Here is a 17,488-nt window from a genome sequence, read left to right on the forward strand (position 1 = left end):
CAGGACCCGGGGATCATGACCTGAGCCAAAGGCAGATGTTCAACCACTGAGCCACCCAGGTGCCCCTGGACTGAAAATTTTTTTTTTTTTTTGACTGAAATTTTTAAATTCTGTCAGGGCATCATCAACAGAACCAGGCACTACTTTGTGGTCCATTTCATCCTCAAAACAATTATGCGAAGGAGGCACTATTTCTTGCGTTTCGCTGAGGATCGTGGAAGAGAAGTAATTTGCACAAAGCCCCGCGCTGAGGGGCCAAGCGAGACTCTCTAACCCAAACCACCGCTCATCAATCACTCCCCTTAGGCGGAGTTAGTGCGCAAACGCCACACGCAAAAGACTGAAAAGTTCCTCTCGCCACAAATACCTGCAACTTCCGGGAAATTGCCCAAGAACCTCAGCGCGCTTGCGCCGCTCCGCCCCGCACGTCACCGTTCCGTCCCTCCCCTTCTGGAACGCGGAGCTGCTGAGCGGGCTGTCGGCCATTTTGTGAAGCGGCGAAAGAGGTGGTGGCTGCTGTGGGCTCCGGGAAGCCGTTCGGGCTGGGGCTGTCGGCCGCGGGGCGGAGGCACTCGCGCGGGGGGTAACTCGGGTCTGGGTTCGGGTGCCGCGCAGCTCTCCCCGGTAAGACTCCCGCAGCCCGGAACGGGCGGGGCTGTGCGGGGCTCGAGCCGCCCCTTGGTGGCCCGGGGCGGGGCCTTCGGAGGCCTCCGAGCCCGCCGCTGCTAGCGCCCCACACAAAAGGGTCGTGGCATGGCTGCGGGGGGCCTGGGAAGCCGCTTGCGCCTTTGAATCCTGAGAGGATGCAGGAAGGACGCAAGAGAGGATGAGGATGAGGATGAGCCTGCATACCGAAGTGGGGACGGGGCCCTAGGGAGGACGCCCCCGTGGTCTGAGAGGGAGGAGGCCACACACAGCTGGGTGGCCCAGCGGCCTGCGAACTAACGGGGGTTGCAGTGAAAACACATGTTTATCCCGAATGAGCAAGATTCTCTGTGCCTCCCTAAAGGGACAGAGATTGTAACTACATCTCTGTGCCCCGTAGTGAGGAGATAAACGTAGTGAGGACACTCCCTCCATCCCAAGTGGAAAGGAGGCTCCTGTGGCCTAACAGGAAAAGGGGACTGGAGTCTGGATACACCTGTGGGGAGGAAGCTGCAGTCGGTACACTCCTGTGAGCCTAGGAAGGAAGTCAGAACCGGCCGCCCTCTCGGCCGAAGGTGGAGAGGGTTGTAGGGAAACGCTTCCAAGGCTCAGCGCGGGGCGGGGCTTACCCTCTAGAGTGTCGGCGACTTGAGAAGCCGGCCTCTGTAGCGAGGAAGTGGGGGGTGAGTACGCCTCCCAGGCTTCTGAGAATTTCAGAAGCCAGGCCCTTGATCCCCAAGCAGGGAAGAAGCTGCAAAGAGCACCACCTTTGCCTATCCCTTAGGAGAGAGCCTCCAGCCCTGAGAGAGGAGCAGACCCAACAGGAGGTGGAGGGTGGCTGCTTTTTGATGTGTGAGTTGAGTTTCTCTAGTGGAGGCTGGAGGTGTTAGTTGGCAGCCACGTGAAGTAAGTGGGTGGGTCTTTGAGAATCTACAGGTTTGTGTAGGGGATGGACACCAGTGCAGGAGGCTTAGCTGCCAGATTGTAAATGCATGCACGGACTTGTGTGCCTGTAATGTGAACTTTACAGTGAAAAATCTGAGCGGCTCTGGTGAAGGTAACTGGGTTATTTAGCATAAGAGTGCTGGGAGCTCTGTATCCTGAGTTGCAGGCTCTAACGTGGGAGCGGTTTCTGGACCCTGAAACCTCCCTTGACTCCAGGATTTCCAGAGATGACCTAATATAATTTGTGGTAGTTGTCAGGAACCATTCAGGATTTCTCAAGAATAGTGTAATTCCAGTCAGTATAATCTGAGGAAAAATGTAATTGCAACTTAAGGATTGTTGAAGGAGGGACTTGTGACTTGAGTATTCTTAGGGCTGCTTGCTTGAATGGTTTAAAATCTTGTCGTTTTTGTGAAATGCAGTATTAGTGAGGTGAGATGAATTACATTGGAGTTTATTCTTTAGTTTATATTGTTATTAATGTATTTCAGAGCATTTGCAGTTGAAAAATATCCTAAGAGTCTGGTCATAATGGGCTGATCTTGTTTGTTTTGTTTTATAGAAATGTAACACAAGACTGGTTGTACTCGTTTTTGAAATTTGGTGATTTTGACTGAATGGACTTCTGGATTTAGTGGGAAGTAATTATGTTCAGGCATTTTCCAGGAATATTAAAAAGTTGGGAAGAACTGTTACAGGTGGTTAAAATAATTTTATGGCAATTTTTTAAGAAAATGAAATGTTTGGCGTGTTTAAATAAAGGTTGAGGATGTACTCAGTATTGCTGGAAAACTTTGTAATGAAACAGGGAATGCATTTTATATCATCTTTATATGCTTGATTAAATATTTATTTTGTTTAAGGATTGTAATGCATAACTTGTATTTTTCTTACGTTCGTATCTGTTAGGTGAAAAATGAAGCTTTAGAAACCACTTTGGTAGTTACTTGGAACTTACTGTTATGTGCTCCTGTCAGCATACTTCTGGCTTCTTTCACTTTCTTGTGATATGCCAAATGTTTTGATGATTGCATATTGAGAGTTTGGGGGTTGTTGGTACAATTTTTAGATGTGAAACGATTTGTGGACCTGTGTATTCCAGGTGCTGGAATCCAGTGACAATGTACATACTGTTTTTATTCCATTTGGTAGAGAGCCACGCCATTTTTCAGTTTAGATGAATATTTTCTTCTGTAGAGGTTGTAGAGAGAACTTCTAAGTGTCAGTAATTGCACAAAAGATGCTCTTAGATATCTCTCCCTAAAATCTAAGGACTGTCGACTATTTCTATATCTCCTGTCCCCGCCACAAGTACTTAATAAATGTTCGTGGTATAAATGAATGTTGTTAAATATTTTAGGTCAACTAAGCAGAAAAATAACTTCACCTAATTTATAGTTTATCAGATTTTACTACCACCACTCAGATACCTTTTGGTTTGCAATGAGTTTTATTTCATTAAGTCTCAAGCCACTTTTTAAGTCTTAAGACCAAAAGTGAGGGCGAATGTGGTTGGCTAGGTTAGAAGTAATATTGTTGCTTTTAAGTTTAAATCAAGATAATGAACATATTTGTTGGCATTTGGGGGGAGGGCTGAAAAATAATATTATAGTCTTTTTGGCAGGGGGAGTCTATATCTTATTTGGAAATGTCTTGATTTGCCACTTTTGAGGACTGGAGGTTAATGGGAAAGTTAAGTAACAGCTATCTAAAAGATTCATGTCCCTCAGTGTCAGAAGAATTGTTTCATTAAGAATGATCGGGGGGGGGGGCGGATCCCAGAATCTGAAATGTGATCCATTTGGGGATGGGAACAAAATCAAGTGGATGAAGCTGTGTTTTTTTTCCATAATGCCTGTCATAATGTGATTATGCGGCTTTATAGCATTGTGCCCATTATGATTGGTTCTCTGTTGCTCATCTCTGAGGTGAACATTTGAGGGGTGCTGCTTTTCTTATTTTTTGAATCTAAAGAATTTAGCTCTGCTGTACTCTGGTTTTTGTTGATTTAAGACTGATACCTGGACAAAGTTAAAATTCACTTTTTGATGTTTATCACCAGATGAAGAGTGGAAACGGTTAAGTTCAACTGGTTTGTGCTTTGGCTTTCTGACTATACCAGGATTCTTGTCAGACATTTTACTCCGAAATTCCAAGTGATTGAAATGATTAGTAAATAAGAAAATATGTTGTGTCATAATAATATGCTAAATTTTCATCGCAGATATTTGTAATTTGTGCATGTATCTTGTATTTCTAAAGCTGACGCAAAGCCACTATGTTAGGACTAATTCCTAACAAAGTGGAAAACTATACTAGAGCAATCTTCTTGTTTTAGATCTGGTATGTATCAGTGAATTTAATGGCAAATCGGGCCCATTTTCTCCTTCATACCTTTATGCTTTACATATAAGTAAAGCCTGTATTTTTTTTTTAAGATTTTATTTATTTATTCATGAAAGACACACACAAAGAGGCAGAGACACAGGCAGAGGGAGAAGCAGGCTCCACGCAGGGAGCCTGATGCAGGACTCGATCCCCCCCTCTCCAGGATCACACCCTGGGCCGAAGGCAGGGGCCAAACCGCTGAGTCACCCAGGCATTCCCTAAAACCTGTATTTTAGATGTTTTGTTGCATAAAATTGTTTCAGTCTTATCCTCCTAAAATTCACCAAGTCTTAAGGTGGTTGGAGTGGATTTTTCATTTTGGGATCCTACGTTCCATTGCTTGCTGACATTTAGAACACAGGAATAAGTCGGTTCCTGGAAAACATTGGTGCTTCTATAAAATTATTGTGCTCTTTACAAAGTGAAGTGTTGAGAACAAAAGTACTTCAGTTCTTGGTTTCTATTTACTTTGTCCATTTGAAGGAAGAAGTGTAACGCCAAGAGTTGTAAAGTTCTAGCTTCTAGCCTGAACTTTCTGGGTACTTTTCTTTGGTATGGGTTGATGTGGGCTTTCCCCTTTGCTTAAATAGAAAAGTTTCACAAATTTATTTCCAGATTGATTTCGTACTTTAGATCGAACAGCATAAAATTTCAATGAGGCATTTGCTGAAATCAGCTGGGCCTTTCAACTTGTGGAATGAGACTTTTCCTTCTTGTTATAGTAATTTCTGGCAACCCTTTAGAAATTTTTGATAGTAGGTCTAGTGTGTTCCCTTTGGGCATAACTGGCTGACTCTGAACTTGTTCCTATCCAAATGGACATATGGAACCTTCTTGGGTCTGGAAGGGAGGAGGCTGAGGAACTTGTTTCCCTTACCTTCAGGGCACATGTTTGAGCCCCATACCAGACGTTTTGAATTGGGATCTCCAGTGGAGGATCATCTATTAATCATAAATGCTTAATTAGAAAATTACTCTGGTTCTGTTAGAGTCAAACTTGCACATTTAGAAATTAATATTGCAAAAATTCATGGTCTTCCTCATTGAGCATAGCCTTTACCTAAAGCAGGCTTTATTGTGTTTTATGTTTCCCTTTGTGACCTGTTAGACAAACTTCTAAAATTACCTAGAAGTTTTTAAGAGTTTTAAAACTCTTTAGACCTAATTAGAACTGATTTGTACATTGTGTAAAAGTTTTAATACAGTGCTCTGGGCTTTTTAAAGCATTGTTTGTGACATTTGTGCATAGCTTTTGTGGCAAAACAATCTCACTGCAGTAATTTGAGTAGTTGTCTAGAAGATGTTTAGCTTGTCCTTTAGAAAAAGTTGAGAGTAACACTAAAATTTTTTTGATATGTTAGTGATGAATATTAAGCTCACAGGTGGTATCTCGAACTTGAAAGATAGTTAAAAATGAGCATTTTTAAAATAGTGTTCTGTTGGTAATCTTAATACTTACCAGTGACGATTTTCTCCTCTTTCTCTGAATTAAAAAAATTATCTTTTTAATGTTGTCTAATCATTTGATCTTATGTATTGCTTGTGAATTGTTCACAACCTCACCGGTTTGGAAAAAATTTCGGTAAGAGATAGTGATTCGTTTTTACTTTGGGAACTATTCTTAATATGCCAGACATTTTTAGGGTTTTTTGTTTGTTTGTTTTGTTTTGTTTTTTAACAAGTTTCTTGGAACAGTTTTGGTGTTAGAAGAAAAAGCACTTTTCCTTAAGATTTTGAACCCCAGTGGTTTTAAATAGGAATTAATTGTTGTAGCCTGAAATTTTGCTTCATTTATGTTTCTTGGTGCTTGATGCTGTTTGGTACAAAGGGAGATATTTTGGAAGAGCAATTGCAAGAATTTCCATAACTACTCTTGAATTGATGATTTTATCATGTCTTGGAACTGTTTATGTGTGAACTTGTGCTTTTTCATCAAACGTTTGGTGGGACCTGAGGAAATAGGTTGTAGTTGGACTTGTATAATGGAATTTTCTGGACTGGTTTAATCATCAAGTGATAAAAGTAATTACCAGCTGTGAATCTGAGCTTTATGACTGTTTTAGTGTTTAATTGATTCATTCTTGGACTAATTTATGGCACATTCTTGATGTATGTAAATATATAATGTTTTGAGAGATACATTTGAAAGCGATACCAAGTAACAAGCATGAGTGGGATTTTGCTTGGTACATGTGTATCTTTCTTTCTTTCTTTTTTTTTTTTTAATAAGCATTCTAATGAAGTATTCTGGTGGTTTCAGACTCGCCTTCATAATGTACAGTTCAGTGTGGCCTGTGCGTGTTGTTTTGTTTCCTGCATTGATTTTTGCCTCCGTTTATTCTCTATTGCAGTCTAAAAGTTGGTTTTAATTGGTTGCCCACAGGATTGACTTGGCCTCTACTTCTTGTTAAGAAAATACATCTCTTGTTTTATCAGGTAAGAGATTTTGAATAGAGGGTTTGTTTTTATACAAAATAAAATGAGATAGCTTATTTAGTAACATGAAAATATGTGTAGTAACTGAATTGTGGGGTATTTTTTTTTTTAAGTCTTATCTAAGGGATGGGGGTGGGGTGGACTGGTCCTTGAACAGTTGTTGCTTTCTTCAGGATTCAGTTTTATATAGATCCATTTCTCCTGCTGATTCCTTATTATTAGGCAGTATGCTGTTTTTTTTTTTTCCCTCAGTGTAGCATTCCAGACTAATTGCAAATATAGGTGCTTGTTATTGGTATGGTTTTTAAATATTCCTTAGAGGTATAGCTGTAGACAATGGGTCATATGTTTTAGAGTACCTATTTTGACTTGAGATGAAACTTCAGTGATTGGAACCTAACCTTCTTGTTAAATAACAAAGGTAGGCTGAAGATAGTTGAAATGATTTACCTGTCAAACAGGTGCTTAGTAGCAGAATAGCAGATCTTATTTCATATTTTTTCAGAACCTAAAACCTTTTTCTCTTTAGATGGCTTTATGAATAACTCTTGTGCTCTTTGGTTTAATCCTCAACCCTTTTCTAGCTGGTAATCTGGGCAGATTTTTCAGTATCATGTTTTCGTACGTACCTTGTGCAGACTTTCACTAAATCCCTTCTCTTAGCAGCAGATTGTTTTTGAAGAGTTACTGTGTTTGTCACTTTAGCCCTGTGTTTAATTTTTGTGTTCTTGGGACTGTATCAAATTCCCATTTTGCTGTCCAAGTGCAAACTAACATCTCTCAAGTCATTTAGGGTGCTTAGATTACTTACTCATGATGTTTCCCCCATGTAGTGATTAAGTAAGCATTTTTTGAAGTTGAACAGGAATGCTATCTTAATTTTGCATGAAGCCAATATGCTACAGATAGTAAGGAATGAGAATTGATTTAATGACTTGAAATCTGGATGAGCTTCTGTATAGACTGCTAAATAGTAATAAAAATAAGGAGAAAAGAGTTTGTTGGTGTGATTTATTTGTTTAGTATTAATTTTTCTTGTTGACTTGCAAACCAAAAATGAAAAGCTTCTCTCCTCCCCCAAATTTCTGGTGTTTTATAATGGTCTCACAAAAAGCATTTTCTGTTTGCCAGTCTTTCTGGATTAGATTTGAAAGTGGCTTTTATTTTTGTGTATGTGTGTGAGAGAATTGTCAAAGCCAAACAATATATCTCTGCTTTGTGTACAGCAGTCATAATAGTTGAGATAAATTACAGATTTTGTTGTATCAAATTAGTATTCACACAATATTTGACACTGAAAAACTGCTTTCATGGAGTTAATAGGATTCTTAGAGCTCGCAGCAGGAAGCTTTGCTCTTTTAATGTTCCTGTTTGAGAAGTGATAAAACCAAAACTCAAATAATTTATAATTTTCCTGAGGTCACAGAGCTAGTTTATATTTAAAAGTTGATTTTTAAGATGGCTTGGAAAATACTCTGTGTTGTTGAACATATTAATTTCAAATTAATATTTTTTTCCATTCCCAATAATTTGTTCTGTATAACTTTACAAAGCACTGCCCTTGCATTTATTCTTGGAAGCCATAAGAACTGAAATACTGAAATTTTATTTAAATCTTGGAGAAACTTTTCTCAAAAAGAAAAACTCAGAATGGATTGTTTTTTAAGGAGATCAGTGAGCTCCCAGAAATTCCACAGGAATTCTGTTGAGTAGAAACTATATAGCAGTCACTGAACAAAGTTCATACCCTAGTTCTTTTTAAAACAAAAGCAAAACCAAAAAATATCCTTTTTTTGTTAACAGCTTTCTGTGGGGGAAGAATGAGACATTTTGGGGTGTGTGTGGTTTTTTTTTAATGGTGAGTTTGGAAATGAGTCATTGGATCTGAGTTTTCATTAAAACAGCTATGATGAATGGCACTGTAACTGATTCTACTTTTTGGAGTGATGAATATAGATAACTAAGGTTTTGGCTATTCAGTATTTCTTTTGGATTCTTAGTATGTATTAACCTTGTTTGTAATAAGTAATTGCATATATAGTTTAAATTAATAGAGCTGTAATGCAGATTGAAGAGTTTTAGGTTGAAATAATGGAATCCATTCTCATTTGAGACTTGAATCTACTTTAGTGTTAAGTATTATTTGTAATTCATTAGTATTCCACTTTTCTGTTTCTGTTTTGCATTTTGAGATTGAGTCATATAAAATGACACTGATAATTCTTGAAAGTTGTCAAATTTATAAGGAAAATGCTAAGCCACTTTTAAAAATTAACTTTGATAGATTCTTTGCATGTTTTTCCCCTGCAGATTATTCACCTTTGTGTCCTGATTTGACTTGCACATTTCTTTTAAATCTTACTGAATAATTAGTGGTCTGAATGATGTAACTGGTGACTCTACTTTCTTACGGTGGTTTTTTTCCCTGAAACTTTTGAGTCATGGGACTGAACTTCTAATTGTTTACAGAATTAATGCCTTTTGGAAGTTGAAATTGTCTAGGTTTTACATTGTAAATGGCACATAATGTTCAGTTTTTAGAATATTCAAATTAAAAAAAAAAAACCCTGCATTGCTTGGGATAGTTTGAGGGAATATTTGAGGGCCTAATTAGGTAGCTGGTCATTCTTGTAGTTAAAAACTTGGTATGATAAACAGGAGTCTGACCTGGCCGTTGCCTTTTCTCATCTGCAGGTGTGTGTGGTTTCAGCGCAGCATGGCTGTGGTCATCCGTTTGCAAGGTCTCCCAATTGTGGCGGGGACCATGGACATTCGCCACTTCTTCTCTGGATTGACCATTCCTGATGGGGGCGTGCATATTGTAGGGGGTGAACTGGGTGAGGCTTTCATCGTTTTTGCCACTGATGAAGATGCAAGGCTTGGTATGATGCGCACAGGTGGTACAATTAAAGGGTCAAAAGTAACACTTTTGTTGAGTAGTAAAACGGAAATGCAGAATATGATTGAACTGAGTCGTAGGCGCTTTGAAACTGCCAACTTAGATATACCACCAGCAAATGCTAGTAGATCAGGACCGCCACCTAGCTCAGGAATGAGTGGCAGAGTAAATTTGCCTACAACAGTACCTAACTTTAATAATCCTTCACCCAGTGTAGTTACTGCTGCCACATCTGTTCATGAAAGCAACAAAAACATTCAGACATTTTCCACAGCCAGCATAGGAACGGCTCCTCCAAATATGGGGGCTTCTTTTGGGAGCCCAACGTTTAGCTCAACCATTCCGAGCACAGCGTCTCCAATGAACACAGTCCCACCACCACCAATTCCTCCAATCCCAGCGATGCCATCTTTGCCACCAATGCCGTCCATTCCCCCAATACCAGTTCCTCCTCCAGTACCTACATTGCCTCCTGTGCCTCCTGTGCCCCCAATTCCCCCAGTCCCTTCTGTGCCACCCATGACCCCACTGCCACCCATGTCTGGCATGCCACCCTTGAACCCGCCACCTGTGGCACCTCTGCCTGCTGGAATGAATGGTTCTGGAGCACCTATGAATCTGAACAATAACCTGAACCCTGTGTTTCTGGGTCCGTTGAATCCTGTTAACCCTATCCAGATGAATTCTCAAAGCAGTGTGAAACCACTTCCCATCAACCCTGATGATCTGTATGTCAGTGTGCATGGAATGCCCTTTTCTGCAATGGAAAATGATGTCAGAGATTTTTTCCATGGGCTCCGTGTTGATGCAGTGCATTTGTTGAAAGATCATGTAGGTCGAAATAATGGGAACGGATTGGTTAAGTTTCTCTCCCCTCAAGATACATTTGAAGCTTTGAAACGAAACAGAATGCTGATGATTCAACGCTATGTGGAAGTTAGTCCTGCCACAGAAAGACAGTGGGTAGCTGCTGGAGGCCATATCACTTTTAAGCAAAGTATAGGACCTTCTGGACAAACCCATCCCCCTCCTCAGACACTTCCCAGGTCAAAATCGCCCAGTGGGCAGAAAAGGTCAAGGTCAAGATCACCACACGAGGCTGGTTTTTGTGTTTACTTGAAAGGGCTACCATTTGAAGCAGAAAACAAACATGTCATTGATTTTTTTAAAAAGTTGGATATTGTGGAAGATAGTATTTATATTGCTTATGGACCCAATGGGAAAGCAACTGGTGAAGGCTTTGTAGAGTTCAGGAATGAGGCTGACTATAAGGCTGCTCTGTGTCGTCATAAACAATACATGGGCAATCGCTTTATTCAAGTGCATCCAATTACTAAGAAAGGTATGCTAGAAAAGATAGATATGATTCGTAAAAGACTGCAGAACTTCAGCTATGACCAGAGAGAAATGATGTTAAATCCGGAGGGGGATGTCAGCTCTGCCAAAGTCTGTGCTCACATAACAAATATTCCATTCAGCATTACCAAGATGGATGTTCTTCAGTTCCTAGAAGGAATCCCAGTGGATGAAAATGCTGTACATGTTCTTGTTGATAACAATGGGCAAGGTCTAGGACAGGCATTGGTTCAGTTTAAAAATGAAGATGATGCACGTAAGTCTGAACGCTTACACCGTAAAAAACTTAATGGGAGAGAAGCTTTTGTTCATGTAGTTACTCTAGAAGATATGAGAGAGATTGAGAAAAATCCCCCTGCCCAAGGAAAAAAAGGGTTAAAGATACCTGTGCCAGGTAATCCTGCAGTTCCAGGAATGCCCAGTGTGGGAATGCCCAGTGCGGGAATGCCCGGTGCGGGAATGCCTGGTGCCGGAATGCCCGGTGCCGGAATGCCCGGTCCCGGAATGCCCGGTGCCGGAATGCCTGGTGCAGGAGGTGAAGAGCATGCCTTCCTGACTGTAGGATCTAAGGAGGCCAACAATGGGCCTCCATTTAACTTTCCTGGTAATTTTGGTGGGTCAAATGCCTTTGGGCCACCACTCCCTCCTCCAGGATTAGGAGGCGCCTTTGGTGATGCTAGGCCTGGTATGCCTTCAGTTGGAAATAGTGGTTTGCCTGGTCTAGGACTGGATGTTCCAGGTTTTGGAAGTGGACCAAATAATTTAAGTGGGCCAGGATTTGGAGGAGGCCCTCAGAATTTTGGAAATGGCCCTGGTAGTTTAGGTGGCCCCCCGGGCTTCGGAAGTGGCCCTCCTGGTCTTGGAAGTGCCCCTGGGCATTTGAGTGGGCCACCAGCCTTTGGGCCTGGCCCTGGTCCTGGCCCTGGCCCAATTCACATTGGTGGACCCCCTGGCTTTGGATCTAGTTCTGGAAAACCAGGACCTACAGTAATTAAAGTGCAGAATATGCCCTTTACTGTGTCTATTGATGAGATTTTAGATTTCTTTTATGGCTATCAAGTGATCCCCGGCTCAGTGTGTTTAAAATACAATGAAAAAGGTATGCCCACAGGCGAAGCCATGGTGGCCTTCGAATCTCGGGATGAAGCCACAGCTGCTGTCATTGACTTAAATGACAGACCTATAGGCTCAAGGAAAGTAAAACTTGTCTTAGGGTAGCTGTTCACATCAATTCTTTAGAGGGTAGGTCTTCATAGTGCTGTGATTAATGCATCCAGATTGTTTTCCTAGTATTTCCAGGTTAGAACCTGTGGATTGTTTCAATTGCATATAGATTGGTTTCTATAACATAGAGTATTGGTTGACTGTTTACAGAAGACTCACTACCAGGATAAATATTGCTGTATGTTACAGTAAAGCTGTCTGGAGAGAACACAAAAATGATTTTGGCATACCATTAGAGAAACCATTTGTAAAACACAAATGACCGCATAAAGCTTATCAAGGAGTCTAGATTGGTTTCGTTTTATACCATATGGGATGAAGAAAATAGAAATGTCAATAGAGCTCATTAAGGGTGCTCTTGCCAGCTGCTGAAAAATAGAAGTTGGCTACTCTTGGAATTTGGTTTAAAGCTGGACAGTTTTGCTTTGTTATAGGGTCAAAGCTTTGTCTAAAGTCCTCATTTTCTTTTAAAATTGAATAAAATCTCTGTATACAGATCACTGTATGTACCTTTATTGCTTCTTGAGGGTTCTTGCTGTATAGACAGTCCTGCTTCTGAAGTTGCTGCTTTTTTGTTTGCCTAATTGACTCATTTGTAAATGAGCAGAATTGTTTTGTTGTTGTTTTAATATAAAACTCCACACTTGGTTTGTGCTATAACCTTGAACTTTGATTTCTAATGTCACACTTCAAACTGTGTGAAATAAGAACTTTTGCCACAAAAATAAAATACGGAGTCCTCTACCTACCAGAGCCTTTTTGGTTTAACCGCCATGTTTCAGTTTAGTCAGTTTAAAAATTGTTCATGTTGTTTGGATGGCATCAAAAACCAGAAACCACTTTTAATAATCATTGTTTAAGATGCTAGATTTGAAGTCCTGTACAATGATGGACTGATGTTCTGGCAATTTCCTTCTGTCCCAAATTTACGTGAAATTTTGGCCTGTAACTAAACAAAAGGTCCATTTATAAGAAAGAGCATTATTATATCTAGGTTTTTTTTAAAACTGAAGTTGAAATTGTTAGCTCTGTTAGCAGTAGTGTTAGAGAATAAAAGATTCATAAGCCGTTCCATAGATGTGCATTTAATCCTGTTACTTGGAGGCTTTTTGGTCTAGTTGTTCGATCAGGAGCCTGTTCGTAAAAATTCTTCATACAGAATACAAGTGCAGCTGCCAGAGGGGAGAGAATTGAGACTCCTTGCCCTTTCATACTCTTCTTTGGCATTCAGGACACTAAGGCAGGAGGACCACATGGGTTCTGGTTGGTAAGTGTCCTTGTCATGAAAACATTTGCCTTACAACATCCTGCTCACTGCTACAAAAGGCTCTACTTATGGTTACTTTCCTTCTTCGTTAAAATGCTCTAAAGATATGTCACATTATATTATAAACATATGGAATGGGAGATTGATGAGATATCATGAAAAACAATTTTTGTCTTTTACATGGGCCTCTGTCTTGGTTTGAAACATCCCCAACATTTCCTGCAAATCCATGTACTTACAAAGGGGTCAGCCTTTTAAAAGAAGTATTTCCTATTTTAAAAAAATAGTGCCTTTTTGGTGTTGCAAGTCAGTGGAACACTGAAATACAGCGTCTCGCGTATTAGAGTTAAGAGTGGCAGCAGTTTCATTTGCGTGATAAGATTTAGAAAGCCTTTTCATCACTACAATCTTAGAGGATTGACAGTACAGGATTTTTTTGTTTAGGGAAAGGATTGTTTATACTTTCAAAGAAGACATGGCTGTGTTGGTCTTTTGACAATTCATGAATACAAATTTGCTTTGACAGATCACTAAGATACTGCCTCTTCAACTAAAAAAGCAATATGATGTTTATGTATGCTACTCAATTTAAGTTTTCTGTTAAGTAATCATTTCTCATTCCAAAGATCAAGTGCAGAAAACTTCAGCGCTGCTTGGGAGTCTTATTTCAACTGCAGATTATTTTCCCCATTGGAGAGCTGACTATTTTCATTTTAGAAAAATGGGTTGTTTGAAGATGGAAAGCCTTTTATCTTTTTTCACAGTTTATTTTGGTTATATGTTCGTACAATCTTATTAAATATTTCATATACTTTATTGCAACTACTTTGTTATTTCTACATCTTAGATAAATGCTGAAAAGGAAAACTTGATTTCATTGTTCATCAAATTAAATAAAGTAAGAAAATAGTGGTTTGTGTAGAAATTGGAGAGAACTATGTTTATATTTGGTTGAGTCACAACAGTGCTTCTCGTTGTGAAATGTAATTAAATGCTTTGCCCTCTGGAACTTGATTTTTGTGTATCTGAGACTTATTAATATAGTGCTAACTTCTAAGCATACTGTTCATCTTGTTCTGGGCATTGGAGTTTGAGTTTTAAAAAAATTACTTGAAAATATATTCTGTGAAATCACTCATACCTCTCTTCCTGCGAATTTTCTCAGAAGAACTAGGTTTGGGGTGAAAATGAATTTATTTTCTCATTTGCTTTGTATGGTATGAAGGATTTGTAAAGCTTCGCTCAAAGTTGTGTGCATTTGTAAACACAATCATGATATTTTCAATTTTATGTGTAAATTTTGTCTTTTGGTGACTGACATGAATGGAGGAGAATCTTTTCCATTTGGTTTTAATTCCTCCCACCCTCTTGCTGGGGTGTTTTTGTTTTTGTTTTGTTTTGTTTTGTTTTTTGTTTAAAGGATTAGAGAAATCTACGAAATGTATTTTATAAATAAGCAAATTTGTAAACTTTTTCTGAACTTCAGTGAAACATTTAGTTTACAAGCAAAATTTGGAGGTGTATTCTGTGTTTAATACTGTAGTTTGGATGTACAATTATTAGTGGCTTTTAAAAAAATGCAACATTGTTAAGTGAAATGTAGTTCTAGCTTTGGAGTTGTCAAAGCATCAACCGTGAAGATTTCTTTAGGGAACTTTTTATTCAGAATTTCAGAGTGTAATTAGGTCAGTCTTAACCCACTGGATGAAAATCTAGGGCTGTGTATGGACATAAGCAAACATACCTTGGATAAAATAAGGATCCATGAAAGCCTTAATCAAACTCAAAGTCCTTTTTATTGGATTCTGTCATTGTGTACAGGTGTGGGTCAAGTGTTTAAAAATAATTCCACTCATCAATTTCAAGAACACTTAAAAATAAGTAAAGAAACTGTAAAATTGCTGCTAGTTAAATCTGTAAGGAATTTCTGGCAGTGATCACTTTTAAAACTTCCCACTCTTTCAAAATTACCACGTTTAAATAGTATAACTGGCAATTCTACTGTAGTCCCAAGTTTTAGAAACCAAACACAATAAAATAATTCATTGCCAGTATGGCCATACAACATTGCCAGCAAATACTGCCTTGGCATCATTCAGCAGAGGTTTTGTCTATAAAGATAAATTCTTGAATACTGTTCAATAAACTTGTCACAAAATAAAAGGCTGATGCTTTTAATGCTTTACACAAGAGTACTCTGTTCAGCTATACCATCAGGTTTTTTGTTGGTTTTGTTTTTTAAACTCCTATAAATGTTTTGTGCCTTTGGAAAGGTGAATTTGGCGATCTTGGAGGTAACCATTGTTGCTTATGTCTGCTAATGCTGAAGTGTGGAAAGAAGATACCTGGAACGGCAGGGAGGAAACTTGATTCTAGGTCAAATCTGTGGTATCCACCTTTTCAGACTTTTATCTTGTGTGCTTCGCTAGCAATCCACTTCGTTATGTGAACTCAGAAAGAACCAGAAACCAGGTGCTCCTTTTTACAGAAGGTGTCTTGAAGGGGGCCGTGAGTTGTCTTTTTTTAAAAACTAAGAAATGGGAAAAGAAATCTTCAGAATACATTGTCAATTGCACATACTTCTAAAGCTTTCCTTATTTGTTTACTGATTCTTGCATTAGTATGTGAGGTATTTTGAGGTGGGGAAGAGGGGACAGGAATCAAAAATATTGCTGCTTTCTGACAGTGATGCTCTGGTTTTGTCCCTTCCACATTTGTTCAACTGCTTTAAAAAAAAAAAAAAAAAACGAATGGAAAGTTTCCATGAACTCCGGAGTCCTTTAAAAAGAAAAAAATCTCGATTGGAGTTGCAGAGAAATTAGTGGGCTATTCTTTTTAACCAAAGCTCTTGAAAAACACAACTTTTACCTTTATTATGAAAGAGTTTTTATTTTAGCCTGTATTTGAGTTCAATACCCAGGTTGTTTTAGAGGGGGTTAGACTTAACATACTTAATTCCAGGTGGTTGCTGAACTCTTCTGAAATGATGAAGGTTTTAACTAAGTAAGCATTTGAAAAATCACAGAGTGAAATCAGCTGCCTACAGATATCCAGAATGGCCTTTACCATTTTAAAAGGATAGACTGTATGCTAATAATATGTTTCATTTTCTTGCTCAGGAGCAAACTCACTTTAATTGATTGTTGTCTGCTTTCCAGTGTTTTACAACAAGAAATGGTTTATCAGTTCTGTGCATTGCCACCATTCTCCTTGCCCCCCAAAAGTAGAGCTTTTATGCAATATGGTAGAGGCCAAACTTATAATTATCCTTTTTAATTAAAAATTTTGCTTGATTTCAGTTTCATCTTTTTAGTATAAAATCTGATAGATTACATTGACTTAATCTAAATGTTCTGGAAAGAGTGTATTCTGGTGGTGGCACAGTTCTCTGATGCTGTAGTGACTTTTCTGGAAAAACCCTTCTGTTCAACAGTATGAGCAAGTTTATCTCTTAATGGTGCCTGTTCATGTCAATGTTATTCTTTATTGCGCTGTTCCTGGATTTTTTTCTTGTTGCCTCATGCTACTTTGTGCCAGAGGATCTCACAAGCATCTTAGAATATGACTACTTTTCTGGATCAACATAACTAACAACGAGCAACTAAGGTGGCACTACTTTTCTACGTATTGCTCTACTACTGAAGAATCCAGAAGGGGCAAAAAAGCTACTTGATGAAAGCATTTTAGCCCAAGGGCAGAGGGGCAGCACTCTAAAAATCTGGGGGCAGGAAATAGTGCTGGGAAAATCTCATTAACCATTATCTTTTAATTCTGAGAGGCCCATTTACCTTCCTCTCGTGAAAATATTGATAAGTCCTAGAGACTAAGGAAACACCAGTTGAGGGTTAAATGACACAGCAGACATTGGAATTGGCATCCCAACTATACCAGACATCTGGATTCTGATTTTGGTAGCTAATATTTCAAATCCTTTTTCCTGGTCAGTCAGTGACTTGCTATTTCATATTGAGAAAAGGAGGAGGTGACAATTGGGGGAAAATAGAGCCATGACCAGCAAGAGAACATAATTCAATATGGACAGAATCAGATGTTGAAGAAGCATAACACACTCCAAGGAGTGAGTTGTGCTATGTATATTCAAACAGTCTGCCCCTTACTTAGTGTTTCATTCCCTCTCCATTCTGATGCTGCCAGTTTTTCCTCTTTACCTGTTTATAGTAGAAAGTCTGGAGGTAACCAGGGCTATGAGTTTCTCACTGCTATCTCTGTGGCCTAGCCTCCAAATTTGGAGTGGGGAATGTGAATTCACTCACAGTTTTTGATTAGTGAATAAGATTTGTCACTTAAGCTTTTGGATAACATGCCGG

The 17,488-nt window shown here is 39.2% G+C and overlaps 1 protein-coding gene across 12 annotated transcripts in view; it reads left to right on the forward strand.

Moving 5' to 3' along the window:
* The first annotated feature begins 442 nt into the window (after nt 1–442).
* LOC129495379 (RNA-binding protein 12) overlaps nt 443–17,488 on the forward strand; it is a 35,139-nt gene continuing 18,093 nt past the window's right edge. The window contains exons 1-3 of one of the 12 annotated variants that reach the window (XM_055302837.1): nt 451–506; nt 6,330–6,414; nt 9,109–14,174. In XM_055302837.1, coding sequence (XP_055158812.1) covers nt 9,131–11,887 — 2,757 coding nt within the window. In that variant the 5' untranslated portion in view covers nt 451–506; nt 6,330–6,414; nt 9,109–9,130 and the 3' untranslated portion in view covers nt 11,888–14,174. Of the gene's footprint in view, nt 625–653; nt 857–6,329; nt 6,415–9,108; nt 14,175–17,488 lie in introns of those variants that run through there. The other 11 variants (XM_055302909.1, XM_055302852.1, XM_055302829.1 and 8 more) reach the window with 11 other exon arrangements.

This window comes from Nyctereutes procyonoides, unplaced genomic scaffold, assembly GCF_905146905.1.
Source record: "Nyctereutes procyonoides isolate TBG_1078 unplaced genomic scaffold, NYPRO_anot_genome, whole genome shotgun sequence".
NCBI lineage: Eukaryota > Metazoa > Chordata > Mammalia > Carnivora > Canidae > Nyctereutes > Nyctereutes procyonoides.